We start from the raw sequence: 17,983 nt of genomic DNA on the forward strand, positions 1-17,983 counted from the left end.
TTCATTGATTATTTTTGCATTGTAATGTGCAAAAACCTATTCATGTCTTTATTAGCCTGACTTGTTTCCTATGTTTATGAAAAAGATCTTTCTTTGATAATGGCTGTTATTGCTGGAATGAATACCAGACCGTGATCTACTGTAATACATCTTTCTGAATTGCCTTTTCTAATTTTTTAGTTGAAAAAAACAGCACCTAATTTAAAGAGATAAAACCTTCTGGAAGTGGAACATTGCCACTAATTAGGATAACAAGAACATAGGTATGAGTTGCTGGGCATACTGGAGTCTCTGCCTCTTTTTCTACCACAAGCACAGGCATCTTTTTCTGGAACAGTTTTTCTTCTCTTTCTGAAATTGTGCTTTTGGGGAAATTATTGACATTAATCTCCTTATCCGCGATTCCCTTGTGAAAAATGCTGACCAGGACTCAGCAGCTCCACATTCAGGTCCTGGGTTTGCTATAAATACCCTGTGCTACCTTGAGCAAGCCACAATTGTTCTGTGACTTGGTTTTTCCATCTGTAAAATGGCAGCAATGATGAATCTCGTGTTTTATTGCCAGCTCTTACATTATGCATATCTGCAGGGGAACTGCTCACTGAATCTCTTCATGGCTTGGCTCCTCATCTCCTGAGGAGAAATAATAATAATTCTCTTGTCTACTTATTTTGATTACAGCCTTTTCATGCATGGATGTACTGTGAGTCTCTGCCACAGTATGCAAACAACACATTTACGTCTTCTCCTAGTCCAGACCTGGCAGTGCTCAGTCCTCAGTGTGGGTTTGCAGAGCGGCATTTAGCTAACTCCCCTCAGCACTCCAGGGTGTCAGCTGCGGGGGCCTGACTTCTCAAGGAAGGCTGCTATATTAATACCTGAACTGATCGACTTGCACTAAAGCACACGGCAAGCACTCACAGAACACACTGTGCTACCTAAATGGCAGGGAACATCATTGCTGTGGTCAACAGCAAACAGCTAGGGGACAGAAACATTGTGAATTCACAGTGCTACTTCTGCGGATGAACATCTAACCCCTGCTGTACAGCCAACCCCACAACTTTTGCTCAGCTAAAACCTATATCCACGCCAAGTAGGTATCCTATCTTGATCTGAATTCTCTGGATATATATCTGACAAGAAAGAGACCAGTAATAATTTTTTACCTTTGACTACTGGAGAGGTAATTAGGCTAAGCAGAGTTATAAATGTCTACAACAAGCAATCTTTTATCTTTGCTGTGGAGGTGACCTAACACCATGGTGACACAGAAGATTTAATATAGTGTCCAGCTGAAGAAAGGAATTTTGCAGAATATTGGATGACAAAGTTGTTCCATTGTTTAAGTACCACAGGCATTATTAGCCTGTCATGAGACTGGGATACGAACTCATAGACTCTCGTATCTGACTTTGAACAAGGTTGCCTGTCTAATTATGTATGTGAAGTATGTCTGCCTGTAAATACCAAATTTGTGGAGCTGAATTTTGATTTAAAATTCCTCCCAGCCGTCCAAGCAGATACAGAAGTCTTCACTGCCTACCCAGCTTGAAGGTAAACTTGATTCCACCTGGAGAGATTCATCTCAGTAGCAGGGGTGCAGTAAAGACACATTTGCTGGATGCATTTTACCATTTTTCAGTGTGCAGAAGAGCAGTTGAACTGAAGGCAACGTTTGAGTGTAGAGCAAAAGAGGGCAGAGTCCACTTAGAGATGTGAATTCCTTTCTCTTTGTAATTTAAACATCCATGGGTTAGAGTCTCTGTTTGACCAACTTAATATTAATTTCCAGCTGTTTTTCTCTAATTATTTAAATTCCACAATCTGCTGTTAATATTTTGGTAAAATTATATCAACATGAAAACTACAGCTCTCTGGAAAGAGTACAAAAGGCCAAGAGTTTGAACCCAGAGAAAATAACAGTTCTCCTCGGTTTCTGTTTCTGATAGGTGCATTCAGACTATAGCTCATCAAAATACAGAAATTATGAGCCAGCCTGTCTACTTTTCTTTTAAGAAAGTTGGAATACCCGGAGCTGATTAAGAAACCAAAGGACTGACTTTCAAAAATAGCATGGGCCATTCTGACATCTCACTGCCTTGCAGCACCACCTACAGAGAGGCTGTCAGAATCACACTCGCTGCCAAAACTTCGGGAACTCCCAGTTCATCGGCCAAACAGTGGTCCAGTAATTAACACTCTCTGGAAACTGCAAAGCCTGAAATTTTTTTGCTACAGGAAAAAGGCATGAAGATGGTCTATTTTTCCAAGAGCGCCTCAATTCCCATGCTGAAAATGAGTCTGTAGCAATGACAGAGCTAAACCAACCGCTTTGCTGATTTTTGATTTAGAAACTTCACTGCAGAAGAACTTTTCTGGTAGCCAAGTGTCACAGCTGCAAAGGGATGATGGGATTTTCCAGGGCAAAATGCATCTAATGGTCCATTAATCCTAACTTTGGCACAAGCTGATTGTTCAGGCTTGAAAAGACTGCAATATTTCACCTCCCCCATGTATCTACTCAATTACACAAGATAAAATGTCAGGGAGATTGACCTTCATCTGATCACCCAAGCATAAGGTCTGTTTGTCCTTAAGTTAGCAAAACAGTGGTGAAACAGGGACTAGACTGTGAGAAGGGAGTTTGCAAGCACAGTTGAAAGGCTGGGTTTTGAAATGTGGTTCTGATTATCTTTCCATTTAAAAAAAGGGCAGCTTAGTTATTCATCCAAAAATAGAATGTTCTTCTGAAATATGGACTATTGTTGTCTTCCTCCAGAAGTCTGATCCAGATGCCACAGTAGTAGCTGGAAAGTTTCCAGCATTTTGCATGAGACCCTGACTGTGGGAGGTGGTGGGTGCATGAATGTGTGAGCGCAGGCATCTTTAGCACCAAGAAGCAAATGACCAAAATATTCACAGAAAGATATATTTAGGGATGTGTGCTGTCTCAGGAGGGGAAAATATGATCCCTTATATGAACAGATCAAGTGCTAATGCATTTGTTTGTCTTTGCCTTGCCTGTAGGAAAGATATGCCAGGACCTCATTCCTCTCTTCTGATTTCCTGTCTACATGTATTCATTACATAGAATAGAATACATACATAGAATAAACCAGGTTGGAAGAGACCTTCAAGATCATCGCGTCCAACCCATCAACCAATCCAACTCCGCCCAAGCAACTAACCCACGGCACCAAGCACCCCGTCAAGTCTTCTCCTAAAAACCTCCAGTGATGGTGACTCCACCACCTCCCCAGGCAGCCCATTCCAATGTGCAATCACTCTTTCTGTATAGAACTTTTTTCTAACATCCAGCCTGTATCTCCCCTGGCGCAGCCTGAGACTGTGTCCTCTTGTTCTGGTACTGCTTGCCTGGGAGAAGAGACCAACATCCGTCTGTCTACAACTTCCCTTCAGGTAGTTGTAGAGAGTAATAAGGTCACCCCTCAGTCTCCTCTTCTCCAGGCTAAGCAACCCCAGCTCCCTCAGCCTCTCCTCGTAGGGCTTATGTTCCAAACCCCTCACCAACTTTGTTGCCCTTTTCTGGACTCGTTCCAGCAAGTCAACATCCTTCCTAAACTGAGGGGCCCAGAACTGGACACAGTACTCGAGGTGTGGCCTAACCAGTGCAGTGTACAGGGGCAGAATGACCTCCCTGCTCCTGCTGGCCACACTGTTCCTGATGCAGGCCAGGATGCCATGACAGAACAGATCTTCTGTCATGTTTTCTCTGCTTAGAAAACCTTACAAAGTCATCAGGTTAGTCTAGCACTATCCACCTTCAGTAAATGTATGTTGTATTTTAGCCCATTTCTATCTGCCATCCTGTCTGGTATTATTCACGCCTGCTACATTTATCCAAAAGCCTTGTATTTTATTTGGATCAGACTTCAATAATTTTTCCTCTTTTTCAACACTGGAACAGTTTTTTCCTGCTCTCAAATTAAGTTGTGTTGCTCTTTGAGTGATGCTGTTACACTGCCAGATATGATCTTGATAGGTCAATGTTGTCAGATGTCTGGGTCAGAAATTAGAGTATTTTCATTGAAAGGGACCTATAATGACCATCTAATCTAAATTATCACCACGTTATGATCTTTATGATTTGTTCCACTTAGATGACATCATTTCTATCTCCATGCATTCATTTCCTCTATGTACATTTCCACGATATGTCAGGCGTTCATTTGTGTCATGCTTCTCCCCCTTTCATCACCCCTACCTCTTCTCTCCTTCATCTCCTGGTATGTATGCTTGAGGAACATTTGCTATTTGTTTTAATTTCCTTTGCAAGGTCTAATTCAGCTTTACTGTTGGCACATTTCCCTTTATGCCTACACTTCCTAACTTCTAAGATGTAGTTTTATTTGATTGATATTTTTTTCCATTCCTTCTACTCCCTTTGCTTGTTCCTAATATCCACTTTGAAGTGGTTTTTCACGGAGTTAGTTCTGGATCCCTTCCTTGCAGAGTTTTATCCCTCTGTGTACAAGTCACAAATAACTTTTATAACCTCTGCTTGAAATCCAAGCCTGCCCAACATTCTAAACTTTTTTCAGCTGGAAAAAAAAAAAAAAAAAAGAAAAGAAAAAAACCAAAACCAAAAACAAACCAACAAAACAGGAACCAAAATATGTTAATTGTTGATGTGTACCAACTTCCGGTACATAAGGCTTCCTGTTGGGTTTGTGTTTGCCATCACTCTGTATGAGATAGTCCAATCAGTTTTCCTCACAGATGCATACATCCAGAGCTAAAAGATTGTGAGGAGCCCACTGATGGCAGGAGAAATTCTTCTCAAGCTACAGCCATGGCAGCGGTGCCAAGAGAAGGCTGGAATGTCATTAGCTGAAACCGTTCTCATTGAAGAATAATAATAAAATTGTTACAGTAGATTAAAAATTAGCATGAAGAAATGAAGTACATACATACATACATATTTAAACCTTTTGTCAGGCAGCCAAAATGAAAACAGATTTCACCAGACCACGAAAAATAAAATGCATGTGTTAGTCCTCGTATGACTAGAGCTTATTCCCTTGCTAAATTCCAAGTTTTGGGTCTCTCCCACTGAGGCAGAAGGGCTGCTCAAGAAAACTCCCCAAATGTCTTACAATAGCAAAGGACTTCTTTTTTTTCCCCCCATTTCTCACTGTAAGAGTTTGCCATGGGGGGGTTAGATAAAATGGTGTAACATTTCCAGAAAATGTGGTGGTGATTATAATCACTGTTCCTACTGTATATGTAATTACTAGTTGCTTTGGGGGGCATTTTTTGAGAGTTGAATCTTGGGAGTCTCCCAATGCCCAGCGTGCAGCAGCTGCCCTGGCCATGCTGGGTAGTGGTCACAGCTGTTTTCACAAGGGACATGTTGGATATGCCTTCAGGTGCAGACCTGGAATGAGGTGCACAGGAGGAAGCCTAAACCCCACCTTGTGCCACACTGGCCCCATGTAGGGGGCAGTCAGGCTGGCCTGATAAAGAAAAAGGAGTTTCAGTCCAGGATATTAAAAAGCCTCTTTCATAAGGTCAAACCATATATTGTCATTTGCAACGGCTTGTTTAGGGGAGGTGGAGGGCAGGGGTGCAAAAAAAAAAACCAAAAAGCTATGTGAGGTCTTTTGGGAAACAGGAAATTCAGTGGAAGTAAAGGAAATAAGGGGGAAGGTGTGGAGAGATTCAGAATTTAAAAGAATAATAAAGAGAGAGAGAGAGAAGCCATCAAACCAAAATGGTTATGCTGCAGTGTTTTGCTTTAATCCAAACTTCTGCCTTTTGTGGATGCTTCACAGCAGTAAGGAGAAAGTTAATTGGAAATGCTATGGAAATATTAGGGTTTCTTTGTACCAAGCTATTTGGCCACGTTTTCCCACCAAGAAAAAGCAGGGGCTCGGGCCCAGCGCCTTCGAGAGGCACCAGGGACAGGTTTGGAGACAGAGCAGTTGCCAGCACTCACAGGCCCGCACCTGGCTCTCCTTACGGGCAACCAACATACGGCACTAAAGCCCCCCACACTGCCTTTCTGAGGCCAGGAGCGGTAGAAGGAGGGAGTCGGTCAGCCCTAAGGCAGTTTTTTCAGTTTTGGGGTTGGATGGCGGGGTGTTGCTAACCCCCCGGCCCCAGGAGCGCCGGAACGTTGGTGCGGCGGCCGGCGGGCCTGGTCGGAGCGAGGCGACGGGCTGGGCGGAAGGCACTGAGCGATGCACAACGCGGAAGTGAGCCGGGCTGCTGCTGAGGCGGCAGTCGGATCCGGGGGGGATGGATGGGGCAGGCAGCCGGGGGGCCCCGGCGCCGGGGGCCTGCGCCCAGGCCCTGTGAGCGGCTAGCGGGGGGCGGCCGCCGTCTGTGCCCCCGGGCCCCGGGCTGAGCTAGGGCCGAGGGCCCGGCAGCGAGGCGCTGAGCGGGCCCCGGGGCGGGGGGCCCCGGGGCAGTAAGCCATGGCCACCCGGCGTCTAACGGACGCGTTCTTGTTGTTGCGGAACAACGCGGTGCAGAGCCGGCAGCTGCTGGCCGAGCAAGTGAGTAGTTACGGCTCCTCCAGCCCTCTGAGTTCACGTAGCATGGCTGCTGCGGTGAGTCTCCTCCCTTCATCCTACTGTACCTGAGTGCGCCTAGGGCTGCCAGGCAGCTGTGCTGTGTGCCCCGCTCCTCCCGTCCAGCCTTCCCCGACCTCCCTTCTCACCCACCCCGGTCTCCTTCGCTTCCTTTCTTAGTCCCCTCCTCAAACCCCCACCTTCCTCTATACTTGCCCCTCTGCCCCTCTTTCCCACCCTTGTTGATCCCTTTTCCCTACTACTTCACGTAAAATGAATAGAAGAGATCTGTCTTTGTGCTGATCACGCCTCTGTTCACTTCGTGAATAATAAATAGAATTATTGTTCTAAAAACTTTATTTGCATTGACATGATGGGTTTTTTTGATCATTGCACTTTTTGATGTGACCTTTGCCCAAAGGAAGAAATCCCAAGTTATTTCATAGAGCAGAACTCTTCTATTCACTTAAGTGTGGGCATTGTTAAATATACTAGTGTAGATTATCCCCATTGCTTGAATTTTTCCCTAACTTTCTCTAATGTCCACTGCCCATTTTTGTCCCAAATACAAATAATACTAAAAGTAATCTGTGAGAGAGGGCAGTCAATAGATTCTAGTGTGAAGTCCTTATTAGAGAAGCTTCAAAAAAGCCATTTGTTCAGTGGCAATTTGTGGCTTTTTCCAAGTTTTGATCTAGTGAGGCTGATGGACTGTTTGCAGATCAGTTCTGTTGGGGATTTTACACTTCAAATGTATAGTTTTTTAATGAGTCAGTATCTGCTGGTAGTCTCATCACTCCAAATGGCTTCCAGGCAATGCATTTTAGGAAAAGCAGTACTCCTTGCAAATTTTATTTCAACTGATGAGTTGGTATTAAATGGTCTTTGTTCACTGTGAAATTCATTACACCTATGTCTAAGAAGTTACGTATTAAATTGCATTTGCAGAGCAGGAAATGTCAATTGTAATGTGTGTTAGACGTGTTTCATTTGGCACTGTGTTTGGTTCTTGTTAACACATTCTTTTGCCAATATCAATATCACTTTTGGATCCTTTGATTTTTTGCAAATATCACATAGAAAAGTTAGTGATAGTTTAAAATTGCATACAGACTGAGTAGTGAAGCTACACTTTTTCTCGATGGTGAGTGCAATAACTCTTAGCACTTGCTTAGAATGTTTATTTACAATGTTTGATGTAAACTGAAGCAGTTGTCTAGGATGCTCAATCAAATGCAGTCAAAGCTAACAGCGATTGGAAATTGCCACTCTTGTGCAGTAGATAGTTTGGCAATGGCTCAGTCTTGATCCTAAAGCAGTGTTGAGAGCAGAGCTGCTGCAGGCCAGCAGGGCTGTGTTACAAATTCTAGCTCCTATTACTTTGGCTTCCCTTAGTTCACTCTCCAGGCTTCTCCTGAAGAAACCTTTTAATATGAGAGCTCTGCGTCAAAAATTGCATTCTGTGCTGGAAGTCAACCACTCCTTACACTCAGATAATCAAAGAAACATTCTTAACAGTATAGTTCTATTCAAAAACTTGGTATAAGATAAAAGAGATTAGGTGAAGCTTGCTGTTTTGTTAAACCACAAGCATTTTGTCCTTGGTTTAGATCTGATACGCTTGCTTTGTGCACTCTTCTGGTGAAATACCCTATTGGTCACACACTCTGCAGTAGAAAGACTGATGAATAGAGAAGGTGTAGATGTGCTGCCTTTTTCAGATGTGTGTAGGATTAATGTTACTTGAAACAAGAGCATAATTGAAGTTTATACCTAAGTGAGCATATACTACATTGGCTTTTGCTTTTTGTCTCTTGCTGTCTGTTTTATCCTGTGATAACTGGGGTGCTTGTCAATAAATGTGTTTAAAAAGCTTCTGTGTGCCTCCTCCAATCATCATGAAACCTTCTAACTCACCGGTGGATGTTGAATACTGCAGTCAAATTGCTCTTGCTGCTACACTCAATGTATTCTTATTTCAGTTTTTCTACCTGAAATTTGACTAACTGAATTTCACTGCAGTTACTGTGGAAAACAAATCAAGCTCTTAAATTGATCTCTCACGTTCTTTGTTTACCAAGCAACTGAAGTTTGTGCATCAAGCAAAATGCTGACCAAATTACAGTATCGCGATGTATTTATGGCACAGTCATGTTATAAAAGCCAATTTGTTTTGTTCTTGGTAAACCATCATGCTTAAAAAATAAATCAGTATTTTTCTCAACTGACCATACCCTGTATCTGTCCTATGTCTTTTTTCCCTTTTTGGTTTTTTTTGCTGTCTCTAACTGGATGGGGCTGATGGGATCCACAAATCACTTCAGGAGCTGGATGAGGTATTGTCTTTCACATTTTATTCAGCCATGGTGCATCAAGGATACATACATTGTTGAGCTAAAAATGTTCCTTTCTTTATTCTCCTAGTTTAGTAGGTTTCATTAGATAACATGAGGTGGACAAAGGTGCATAGAGAAGACAAGCGTTTTTTGATGTAATATTCCATTATGAATACATCTATAAACTAGTCTGACTTACTGTATGCAAATGAGATACAGTGATTTGTACAATGAAGCTATTAATTATCTTTTTATGCTATGCATAAACTGTGCTAAATAAGAGAAAAAAAATAAGGAAAATAAGAAATCTGGGAGAATATAAATCCCAGATTTGCTGCTCCTGAGTTACTTGAATTATAACTACTAGTTTTGATAAAGGGTTTCCTTTATTCCTTCCCTATCTCAAGTCTCCCTGTGGATCTGTGGAAAGCTGGCACATTGTCTTTTTAACTCTCTCACAATCTCTGGAATTTTCTGAAGAAGTATTCCACCCATTTTCCTCCAAGTTTCTTTTCCTCAAACTGTACAGCTGAAACAGCAAGCATGTACCAATGTGACATAGTGAAGTGTGGGTTGGTCACTGCCTTGGCTGGTTTCTCTTTTTGTTTAGCACTTTCCATTTCCATTAAATCATTTACCAATTTAAGATGCGTGTTAGTTCCCAAGAGTGTTTTTTCTTCAGCTGCCTACTAGATGAGGGTCTGACTAAACAAAATTGTTTGAGAACAGCCAGGGATACTAATTTTATTTCTTGGAAATATAATAAACCTTTTGTTATTTGGAAAGTTATCCCAAATGAGATTTTCAGACTTGCCCATTTCAGTATATATATTGTGCTACACCATGGGTTAGGAATGCCTTGGCCATGAATTATTGTCTAATATGAAATGTACTGACATGAGAATTTTCCTTGAAAAGCTGCAAAGAATGTAAGAGTAACTTACATCTTTCAGATCCTGCAGGAATTTGATGTAGGTTAGTAGCATGTAAGAACAAACCAGATGTCGACCTGGATCATACCTGCATCATGCACCAACACATTTTTTTTAGGTTGATTTTTGTGGGAAGGTGCACATGCATTTGTTTGGATCTACTTTGAATAAAATTAATTTGCTGCCTATTCTTGTCTTCTGTAGCTTGCTGATGATCGTATGGCACTGGTGTCAGGCATAAGTTTGGATCCTGAAGCAGCAATTGGAGTAACAAAACGCTTACCTCCCAAATGGGTTGATGGAGCAGACGAAGTAAGTTGTGTGGCAAATCCAGCACAGTTTGATTTATCATCTAGGGACTTGCTTATGCTGTCAGTTACTTCTGAATGCAGGGAATTTTATGATAGAAATAGTCTTAGAAGAAAGATTAAAATGTGTGTTTACTGAATTGTCATCATTGTTTAGAGGCGAGCTACAACTTATCTTAATGGATGTATTGCAAGTGAAATGGACATTATCTAGGGCCAGATATTCCAGGAGGTTGTTTGCATTGTCAGTGGAATGGTCACTGAGACCATTAGGATAGACATGATACAGTGTTCAGACTTCAGACTGCAAGAAAGTCCTAAAGGTCCTAACAAAGAAAAGCTGGTCTCAGTTTGAAACTTAGAACTTAAATATCAGTACTTCAGTAGACTTTTTGTTTGAACCTGTTGAACGATCCAGTTGGGTAGACCCTAAAATGGTGGAGGTTAGCAGTTTATTATTTACAAAGTCTTAGTGTCTTCTAGCAGGAGAATTTTTCCTGTCTGTGCAGTAATGATGCCTTGTAACTTATAGAAATCTTTGAACTAATGCATGGAAATTATTCTGGGAGTATCCAGTTAAAAACCATTCCCAGTATTTGGAGTGTGGAGCTATTTCTGACTTCCAGAAGTAGTTATTTTTTTAAATGTACTCTCACAACACATTGTCTCATCAGTTTGTGCATACAGAACCCATTGTGCAGAAAGGTGATCAGTTGCCTTTTTACTACTAGCATTTGTCAGAACCTTTTCCTCTGAAACATTAGTCACTTCCCTTTCTTCATTATTGTGTTTTCTGGTTTAGATTCAATATGATATTGCCAGGGTTAAACAGAAGATGAAAGAATTAGCCAGTCTTCATGATAAACATCTAAACAGACCAACACTGGATGACAGCAGTGAAGAAGAACGGGCAATAGAAATAACAACCCAGGAGATCACACAGGTAGAGGCTGCTTTCAGTTCTGAACCTACAGTTTGACATATCTGTAGTGCAGCGTGAAGCAGTTGTTTCCTTCTGGGTAAAGCACTTACTCTGTAATCAGTATTAGAGTGAGCCAGATTCCCTTGTGCTTGGTACTGTACTCAACTGACTCAGTGAACTTCTCAATAGTTTACTTAACTTCCCTGTTCTTTTACTTCCTTGTTTGCTTTTGTGCTTGGAATAGGATTGGGAGACTTAATGAAATCACATTTACAGATATTTTGGAGAAATACATATATATATTCTAAGGCTTCCAATCCAAGCAGTTGCAGTGAAGCAAATGTCTTTGGTCAGAAGTAGCTGTGTTACTCTGCTACCCTGTAAGCGTAAGGTTGTTTGTTCATCTAAGTTCTGTCTCTCTACCTTTTTAAACATGGCACTGGTCTATGAGAAGTTAACTTCAGAAATGTAGAAATCAAAATATTAGTCTTCCACTTGGAACTTTTGAAATGTAATATCTAGAAATGTGTTGCTATATGTTTTCTACTAATGGAATTGTTTTCTCAGTTGTTTCACAGATGTCAAAGAGCAGTCCAGGTCTTGCAGAGCAGGTCACGTAGTTGCACAGAGCAAGAAGCACGTGTTCTCAGGAATGTAGTGTCTTCCTTAGCACAGTCCCTTCAGGATCTATCCACCAACTTTAGGCATGCACAGTCTGACTATCTGAAACGTAAGCATAAGAGATACAGTAATACATGGGCACTTCCTGTGGAAACTACTAATTAAGTTGTGCTTATTTTCTTGGTTGGGAAAACTGAAGCACAGAAGGGTGAAGTGATGATGCACACAGGACTACCAGAGAGTGTTAGACTGGAGGTTAGAATTTGGGAATTTCTAATTCACAGACCATGTTCAAATTGCTTTATTCTACCTCTCTTTCAGATTGCTAAAGGAGAAATTTTATTAAGTGTCAACAAAACCAGTTTATTTCATCCATCCATATTTCTAATGCATCATTGCTTCTCAAATTCTGGCCTGCAAAGTCATTTCAGTTATACTGGTGAAGCAGCCATTGATCTTCAGACATGATACCTGAGCTGTAGATTGGTAGTCTGTGATCAATTTCTGCATCCATAAACAGGATGTGGAATATCCTCTGTTTAAAACTAGAATTGTGTGCAGTTCAATTTTCAGTTAAGTAAGCTTATTTTAGTCTTGGAAGAAGCTCACAAAAACTTGATCTTCAAATTTAATGCTGGTATTTCCTCCTCCTGTGGTATGAATGGCACAGGTGGAACTTAAGGTCACAATTCAGACGAGGGATGTTCCTGAAAGAACTGGCTAGAAAATAGCCTTGAGCGATCACACATTTCAGGCTCTTAACTTGACTAATTTTAACTTCATGGAACATAATCACTTAAAATCAGTGATTCAATTGGAGTCTTGCCAGTCTGGTTGAATTTATGATGCTTTGTTAAACAGTAAGCCTGTAGGACAGTTAAAATTTAGATACTGCTATTTATGTCATTTACTAGCCAGGTTTTATTTCTTGTGCTTTTCAGTCTGGTGCTTCCTCTTATTCTGATTTTTAATATATGTAAATATTATACTCATAGTTTATCTTTCACAGGCATGAAGAATAGAGAAGAAAGATCCAAACACTTCTTTGACACCTCAGTCCCACTGATGGATGATGGAGAGGATGATACACTTTATGACAGGGTAAGTTACGATACTGTGCAAATCCAATGCAAAAAGTTTTTAATGTACTTCTAATTCTAGTATGGAAGCATCAAAATTATATGCCCTGAGCAGCAGGCTACATGGACATTCTATTTCTGTAATGCAGTCTCCTAATCAGTATTGCTGTTGTGATGTTAAGATGATTGTGCCATCAGCTTCAGTGTTGCTACATGAGGGAACTCGGTTTGCTGAATTCTCCTTACCTGACTGACAGGGACAAGGAGGTCTACAAGTAGCACAGTGTTCTTTGTCATACCGCTTTTCTGGGGAGATGTAAGAGTAACTGTTATAAAACTGTGATTCTGAGTTTGGGTGCAAGGTGACACTCTTTAAAGTGAAGTTCAAAGTGTAACTGAAGATTTTCTGTATTGTAGACTTGCAAATTCTTCAGGTTGGAAGGGACCTCAAGGATCATCTAGTAATGATTTCTTTTTTGCACAGTTAAGTTGTTATGTTGTAGGGCTGTACCAGACCCACTTTGTTTTCCTTTGTGGAGTTTGGGGATACTGCATTTCTGAGTAATGGTGGGATCTGTTATATTGTGCCCTGCATAATAGTGCTGCAGAACACTTAACTCTAATCTTCAATGTTTAACACAAAGCTGACCGAAAAATCCAGAGAGTTTTTCAGCTCATCTTGTGTTTAAGAGTTTTTTCACTTATCTCTAAATAAGAGTGATGGGGAAAGGATAGTGGCAGTTGTGAATATCCTTGGGAGACTAAAACAGTAAGGTCTCTGTGTTTTTAGCTTTTTTAATACTCAGAATTGCTGCTGTGTGTTTACAGATTGACATTATGGGACTCCATGTAACGCTGATCAATCAGTAGATACTCCGTAGCTACTAGACATTTGCATGTATTGCTTGTGGACACCAATGAAAACATTGCCTTAGAACAGATCTTATTTTAAAAGTTCTTTGTGGTTTGGGCAGGATGCAAGACTGACATTTTGTCTGCTCTGACTGTAAATAGCTGTCCAGGTTATTTTAGTGCCCCTGAAACTGGTTTTAATATACAATAATTTTTTTTCTTAGATACTCCTCTACTAAGGAAAGGCTGTTTTGTTGTGAATTCTTAGAATATTCATTCTCTGTAGTGTTTCCATGCTGTCCATCTAAATCTCTTATTTCAACAGGGTTTTACAGATGACCAGCTAGCATTGGTGGAGCAAAACACGTTAATGGTGGAAGAGCGGGAACGTGAAATCCGTCAGATTGTACAGTCAATCTCCGATCTCAATGAAATATTTAGGGACCTGGGAGCAATGATAGTAGAACAGGTATATTGATATCATAGGGCTAGTAAGAAATAGGAGATTCCATGTTGTGTTAATGCTTCCAGACCCTTCCCTTCCTCTTGTAACGTCCTGTTTTCAAGTTCCTGACCTACCTCTTCAGGCTCAGGTTTCCTTTGTTTGAAATCTGCCAGAAAATGGGTTAATAAAAATTAATTAATAAAAATCAATTGGTTATGGCTGTTAGGGACAAAAAAAAAAACCAAACCACTCCACACAAATAAATAGAATGCCTAAGTTCTGTTGGTTATTTCTCTCAGAGGTGCAGTTTAGGTTGAATCTGTCAGCCTGATACGGAAGTCAGGAGATTTTTAAGGAATGTGATGTGAGATGGTGACAGAGCTGCCAGTTAGGCTTTGAGCAAGGAGGTCCTTTACTGAAGTCCCAGATAGTTCTTCTGTAGAAGATCATAGTTTACATAGTTCATTAGCTGTTTCCTGTGACCATTATTAATTGCTCTGCTGCTCATAATAATTGCTGTATGAAGTTCATCTGGGTTCAATTCAGTGCTCATTCTCTGCATTTTATTTAGGGAACAGTTCTAGATAGAATTGACTACAATGTTGAACAATCATGTATGAAAACTGAAGAGGGTCTAAAGCAACTACATAAGGTAAACTGCTTTGCATATCTATTAATCTTTTATATTTTAATGGACATTAAGTTAGTAGTTTTTCAATTGGACATCATCCCATCTAGAAATGATTGTGTATAGAATAAAATGTCCAGCTGTACTGTAGCAGGAACTAGCCATGCAATGTCTGGTAATGTCATGATTGATGCCTACTGTTAATTTCTTAGATAACTTTCTGGGCATTGAAGCAAAGTGCTTTGATCTTTATGTTGTTGACCTGGTGGGACCTATTTGCAATTCCTTTTCTTTTGGCAACTCCAGCATTTGTGCAATAGGACCAGTTATTTGGTACCTCAGCAAAGGTCTCAGTCAATTGATACATCCTAGTTTGAAAACATCTCAACAGCATGAGCAGAGAGAACAGTTTGTAATGTTTTACTCTCTGATGCCTTTTGGAAGTTAGGTCCAAACTTGTGCTTTTAATGTGAAGCTTTTACTATGAACATTTGAAAAGTTTGAATTGGCAGCAGAATACAGAGTTTTGTGGTTGTTTGGTTTTGTTGGCTTTTTTGTTTTGATTTTAAGCTAAGTTCTGACTTGTCAGTTCAGTCCTTCCATTGCTGGAAACAAAGTAGAATGAGAGATCTGAACAAAAGCCTTTCTTTTGGAAATGTGGACATCCTGTAACTACACACTCCTTTGTATTGTGGTGGACTTCTGGTATATAGATGGCAAAAAGTGCCCTTTGAGAAAGAACAAAATATATTGCTTATAGGTTTATTCTTCTTATACATGAAAGTAAATTGGAGGTCACTAAAATCAGGCACTGACCATTGGTGAACAAGGCTTAAAGTAATTGACAGCACTTAGCAGAAGCTGAACTGGAAATAAATGAATTGGTTGGAATCAGTGCTATTGCTAGGCTAGTAGTAGTTAATGAATTGTCATCAAATCCCTGCTTGACTAGGCCATGGATTTTTGGTGCAACGTATACCTGTTTTCAGTACAGCAGAGGAATTCTTTCACCTGTTATGTACAACATGCAAACAGGTCCAAATAGTAATAACAAACACGGATACCTTGATGTTTCTAACACTGTTAGTAGCTTTATTCTAATGTAAGACCTAAATGTCGATTTTCTGTTTTAATTGGCTTCATTATTGCAAAGTACTGAGAGAGCACTTTCACAGAAATCACATTAATTCACTGCAGAAGTCTGCTGATATGAATCACTAGTTACCAATTCTGGCTTCACACGAAAATTGGAATCAGTTGTGATGCTGTGTCAGGCTTTGATACCCAAAGCCTAATTAAGTAAATAATCAGTGGTTGCATGTTACATAGTTTCAGGTTGAAAACTCCTCTTTAGCAGATCTAATAATAAATAATTACTTACCAGGGACTATAAAGGAGAAGAATAAATCTCTTTTTCCCTCTAAATTTTGAAGGCTTATTAATTTAAGAAGAATTAAGTGCAAGTGTTGTTTTGTTTAGCTTCCATTAACAGACTTTCATTTGGCTTTTGGAGAGTTTTCTCCACGTTGTCTCCTTTTAATTCCCCTGGGAAAAAGAGGAAAGGGATGAGAAAATGTGGTTAGAAGAAAGGCGGAGTGAAGCAGAAAACTGAGAACCAAATCAAAAAGAAAGCCATCAATTCTAATTGAACTTAAATGAAAATGCACAGCTGAATCAGGTACAACAAAAATGCCTCTTAAAAAAATGAAGTTTTCCTGTGAATTTAATACCCTTCAAATATAATGCAGGATCAGCAAAATGAGCTAAAATATTTTACCAGCTTTTACTGTTCAGACTTTCACGTACCCAACTGGGCCTGATCATAGCTTTCATGGTCTTCCTAATGAAGTGTCCCTCTTGTGTAGCTCTTGTGTCCTGTTACACTGAACAAGAGTCTGTACTTCATAGCTGAGCATTAACTCTTTCTTTTCTGTTCCTATAGGCAGAGCAATATCAAAAGAAGAATCGGAAGATGCTTGTTATTTTAATTTTGTTTGTTATAGTAATTGTCCTTATTGTTGTTCTTATTGGTGTAAAGTCACACTAGGTTTCAATTCATTTTATCATTTTTGGAGTTCCTGTGAACTTTTTTTTTCCCCAATGTGAATGGATGGGCCTGCACTCCAGAAAGCTGCCTTTGAATGTATAAGCCCTTGTGGTGCAAAGTCTGTGCAATGTTTCTGTAGAATTCTTCAAAGCACTAGTTTGGTGATCTGTGAGGTGTCTGTAAGGACTACATGGATAACGTCTGGAAATTTGATACTCCCATACAAGTGATTTGTCACTCTGCACAGAGGTATTTGGAAACACAGTACTTAAAAATAATTACAAAGTTGAAGTTTACCAAGTGGGTACAGTAATTAGTGTGGTACTGTGAACAAAAAATGTGTTGTCTTCTCTCTTATGTCGCAATTCTTACAAGCTTCAAAATTAAACCATGCTACTGAGACATGGGACTAGATAACATAAAAAGGATCTAGATGTAAAATATGCTGAGGCATAAAAATGTTTGACTTGATCTCATTCTTTTTTCCAGATTCAAAAACTCAAAAGAATTGGAGAGACAGCTGAAAAACAAAGCCTTTAACAAGCAGAACGTAATCCAACCCCTGTGATCTTAATTTAGATACTGCACCATTACTAAGAATCAGAGTAGGACTTGATCTTGTAAATAACCAGATTTAATCACTGGCATAATGTAGCACATTTAGTTAATTAAAAAAAAATTCTGAGCTTGAGTAGTCATGGGAATGTTTTTCCTCACCAGAATGATCATACAGATTTTTGTCATGTACAATTTCTTTAAAGTACAGACATTGCATTAAAGCAATGGGGAAGTTAAACCTGAAAAACTGTTGGGTTTTTTTGGGGGGGAGTGGGGAGTCTTTTTACTCCATTTGACCTGCTAAAGTGGGTCTCAGATGTTTCATACTTTAGTTGTTGTATAAGCTGTTTCTTTTACAGTGCATCTGTCATATGTGCTCTGGTTTTTGTGTAAGTGACTTCACTACAGTCTCCATGACATCCATTTTCCCTAACACAAGGTTATTTGTGTAAATGCCTGCCTGGGAGAGGATGTATCTTTTGCTGACCTTGGGAGTAGTAACATGCAAGTGACATGTTGCTAGGCCTTCAGTAGAGCATTAGGGATTTTTTTTCACTATTTTTTTCAGTGGAAATCTTCATTGTAGATCGTAAGAGAAATTGGGCAACATCAAAGTAATAGAATACTGATGATTTCAATCAGGCCTGAGTGGTGTGCAATTGTAGAGGCCTTGCCTTAATATTTTTAATATGGCTTTTCTGTATGATTTTTTTTTT

At 40.0% G+C, this 17,983-nt stretch overlaps 1 protein-coding gene across 2 annotated transcripts; it reads left to right on the top strand.

Annotated features, from left to right (window-relative positions):
- Positions 1–6,230: 6,230 nt before the first annotated feature.
- Positions 6,231–17,530, top strand: STX16 (syntaxin 16). Of its 2 annotated transcripts, none has more exons than XM_054173559.1 (8): positions 6,231–6,578; positions 10,012–10,119; positions 10,918–11,058; positions 11,605–11,767; positions 12,668–12,759; positions 13,915–14,058; positions 14,606–14,686; positions 16,605–17,530. In XM_054173559.1, exons 1-8 carry the CDS (start codon positions 6,444–6,446, stop codon positions 16,707–16,709), a joined length of 969 nt encoding a protein of 322 aa, XP_054029534.1. In that variant the 5' UTR covers positions 6,231–6,443; the 3' UTR covers positions 16,710–17,530. The 2 variants fall into 2 exon arrangements, with proteins under 2 accessions (XP_054029534.1, XP_009901475.2); XM_009903173.2 differs by having other exon boundaries at positions 6,231–6,524.
- The last annotated feature ends 453 nt before the right edge of the window (positions 17,531–17,983 follow it).

Source organism: Dryobates pubescens, chromosome 26 (assembly GCF_014839835.1).
Source record: "Dryobates pubescens isolate bDryPub1 chromosome 26, bDryPub1.pri, whole genome shotgun sequence".
Classification (NCBI taxonomy): Eukaryota; Metazoa; Chordata; class Aves; order Piciformes; family Picidae; genus Dryobates; species Dryobates pubescens.

What these genes read in the sequence shown, in the direction of transcription:
- STX16 (XM_054173559.1), top strand. Translation starts at nt 6,444, where the DNA reads ATGGCCACCCGGCGTCTAACGGACGCGTTCTTGTTGTTGCGGAACAAC. An exon ending in CAACCCAGGAGATCACACAG is followed by an intron (nt 11,059 to 11,604) that starts GTAGAGGCTGCT and finishes TTGTTTTCTCAG; the next exon opens with TTGTTTCACAGATGTCAAAG. An exon ending in ACAGTCTGACTATCTGAAAC is followed by an intron (nt 11,768 to 12,667) that starts GTAAGCATAAGA and finishes TATCTTTCACAG; the next exon opens with GCATGAAGAATAGAGAAGAA.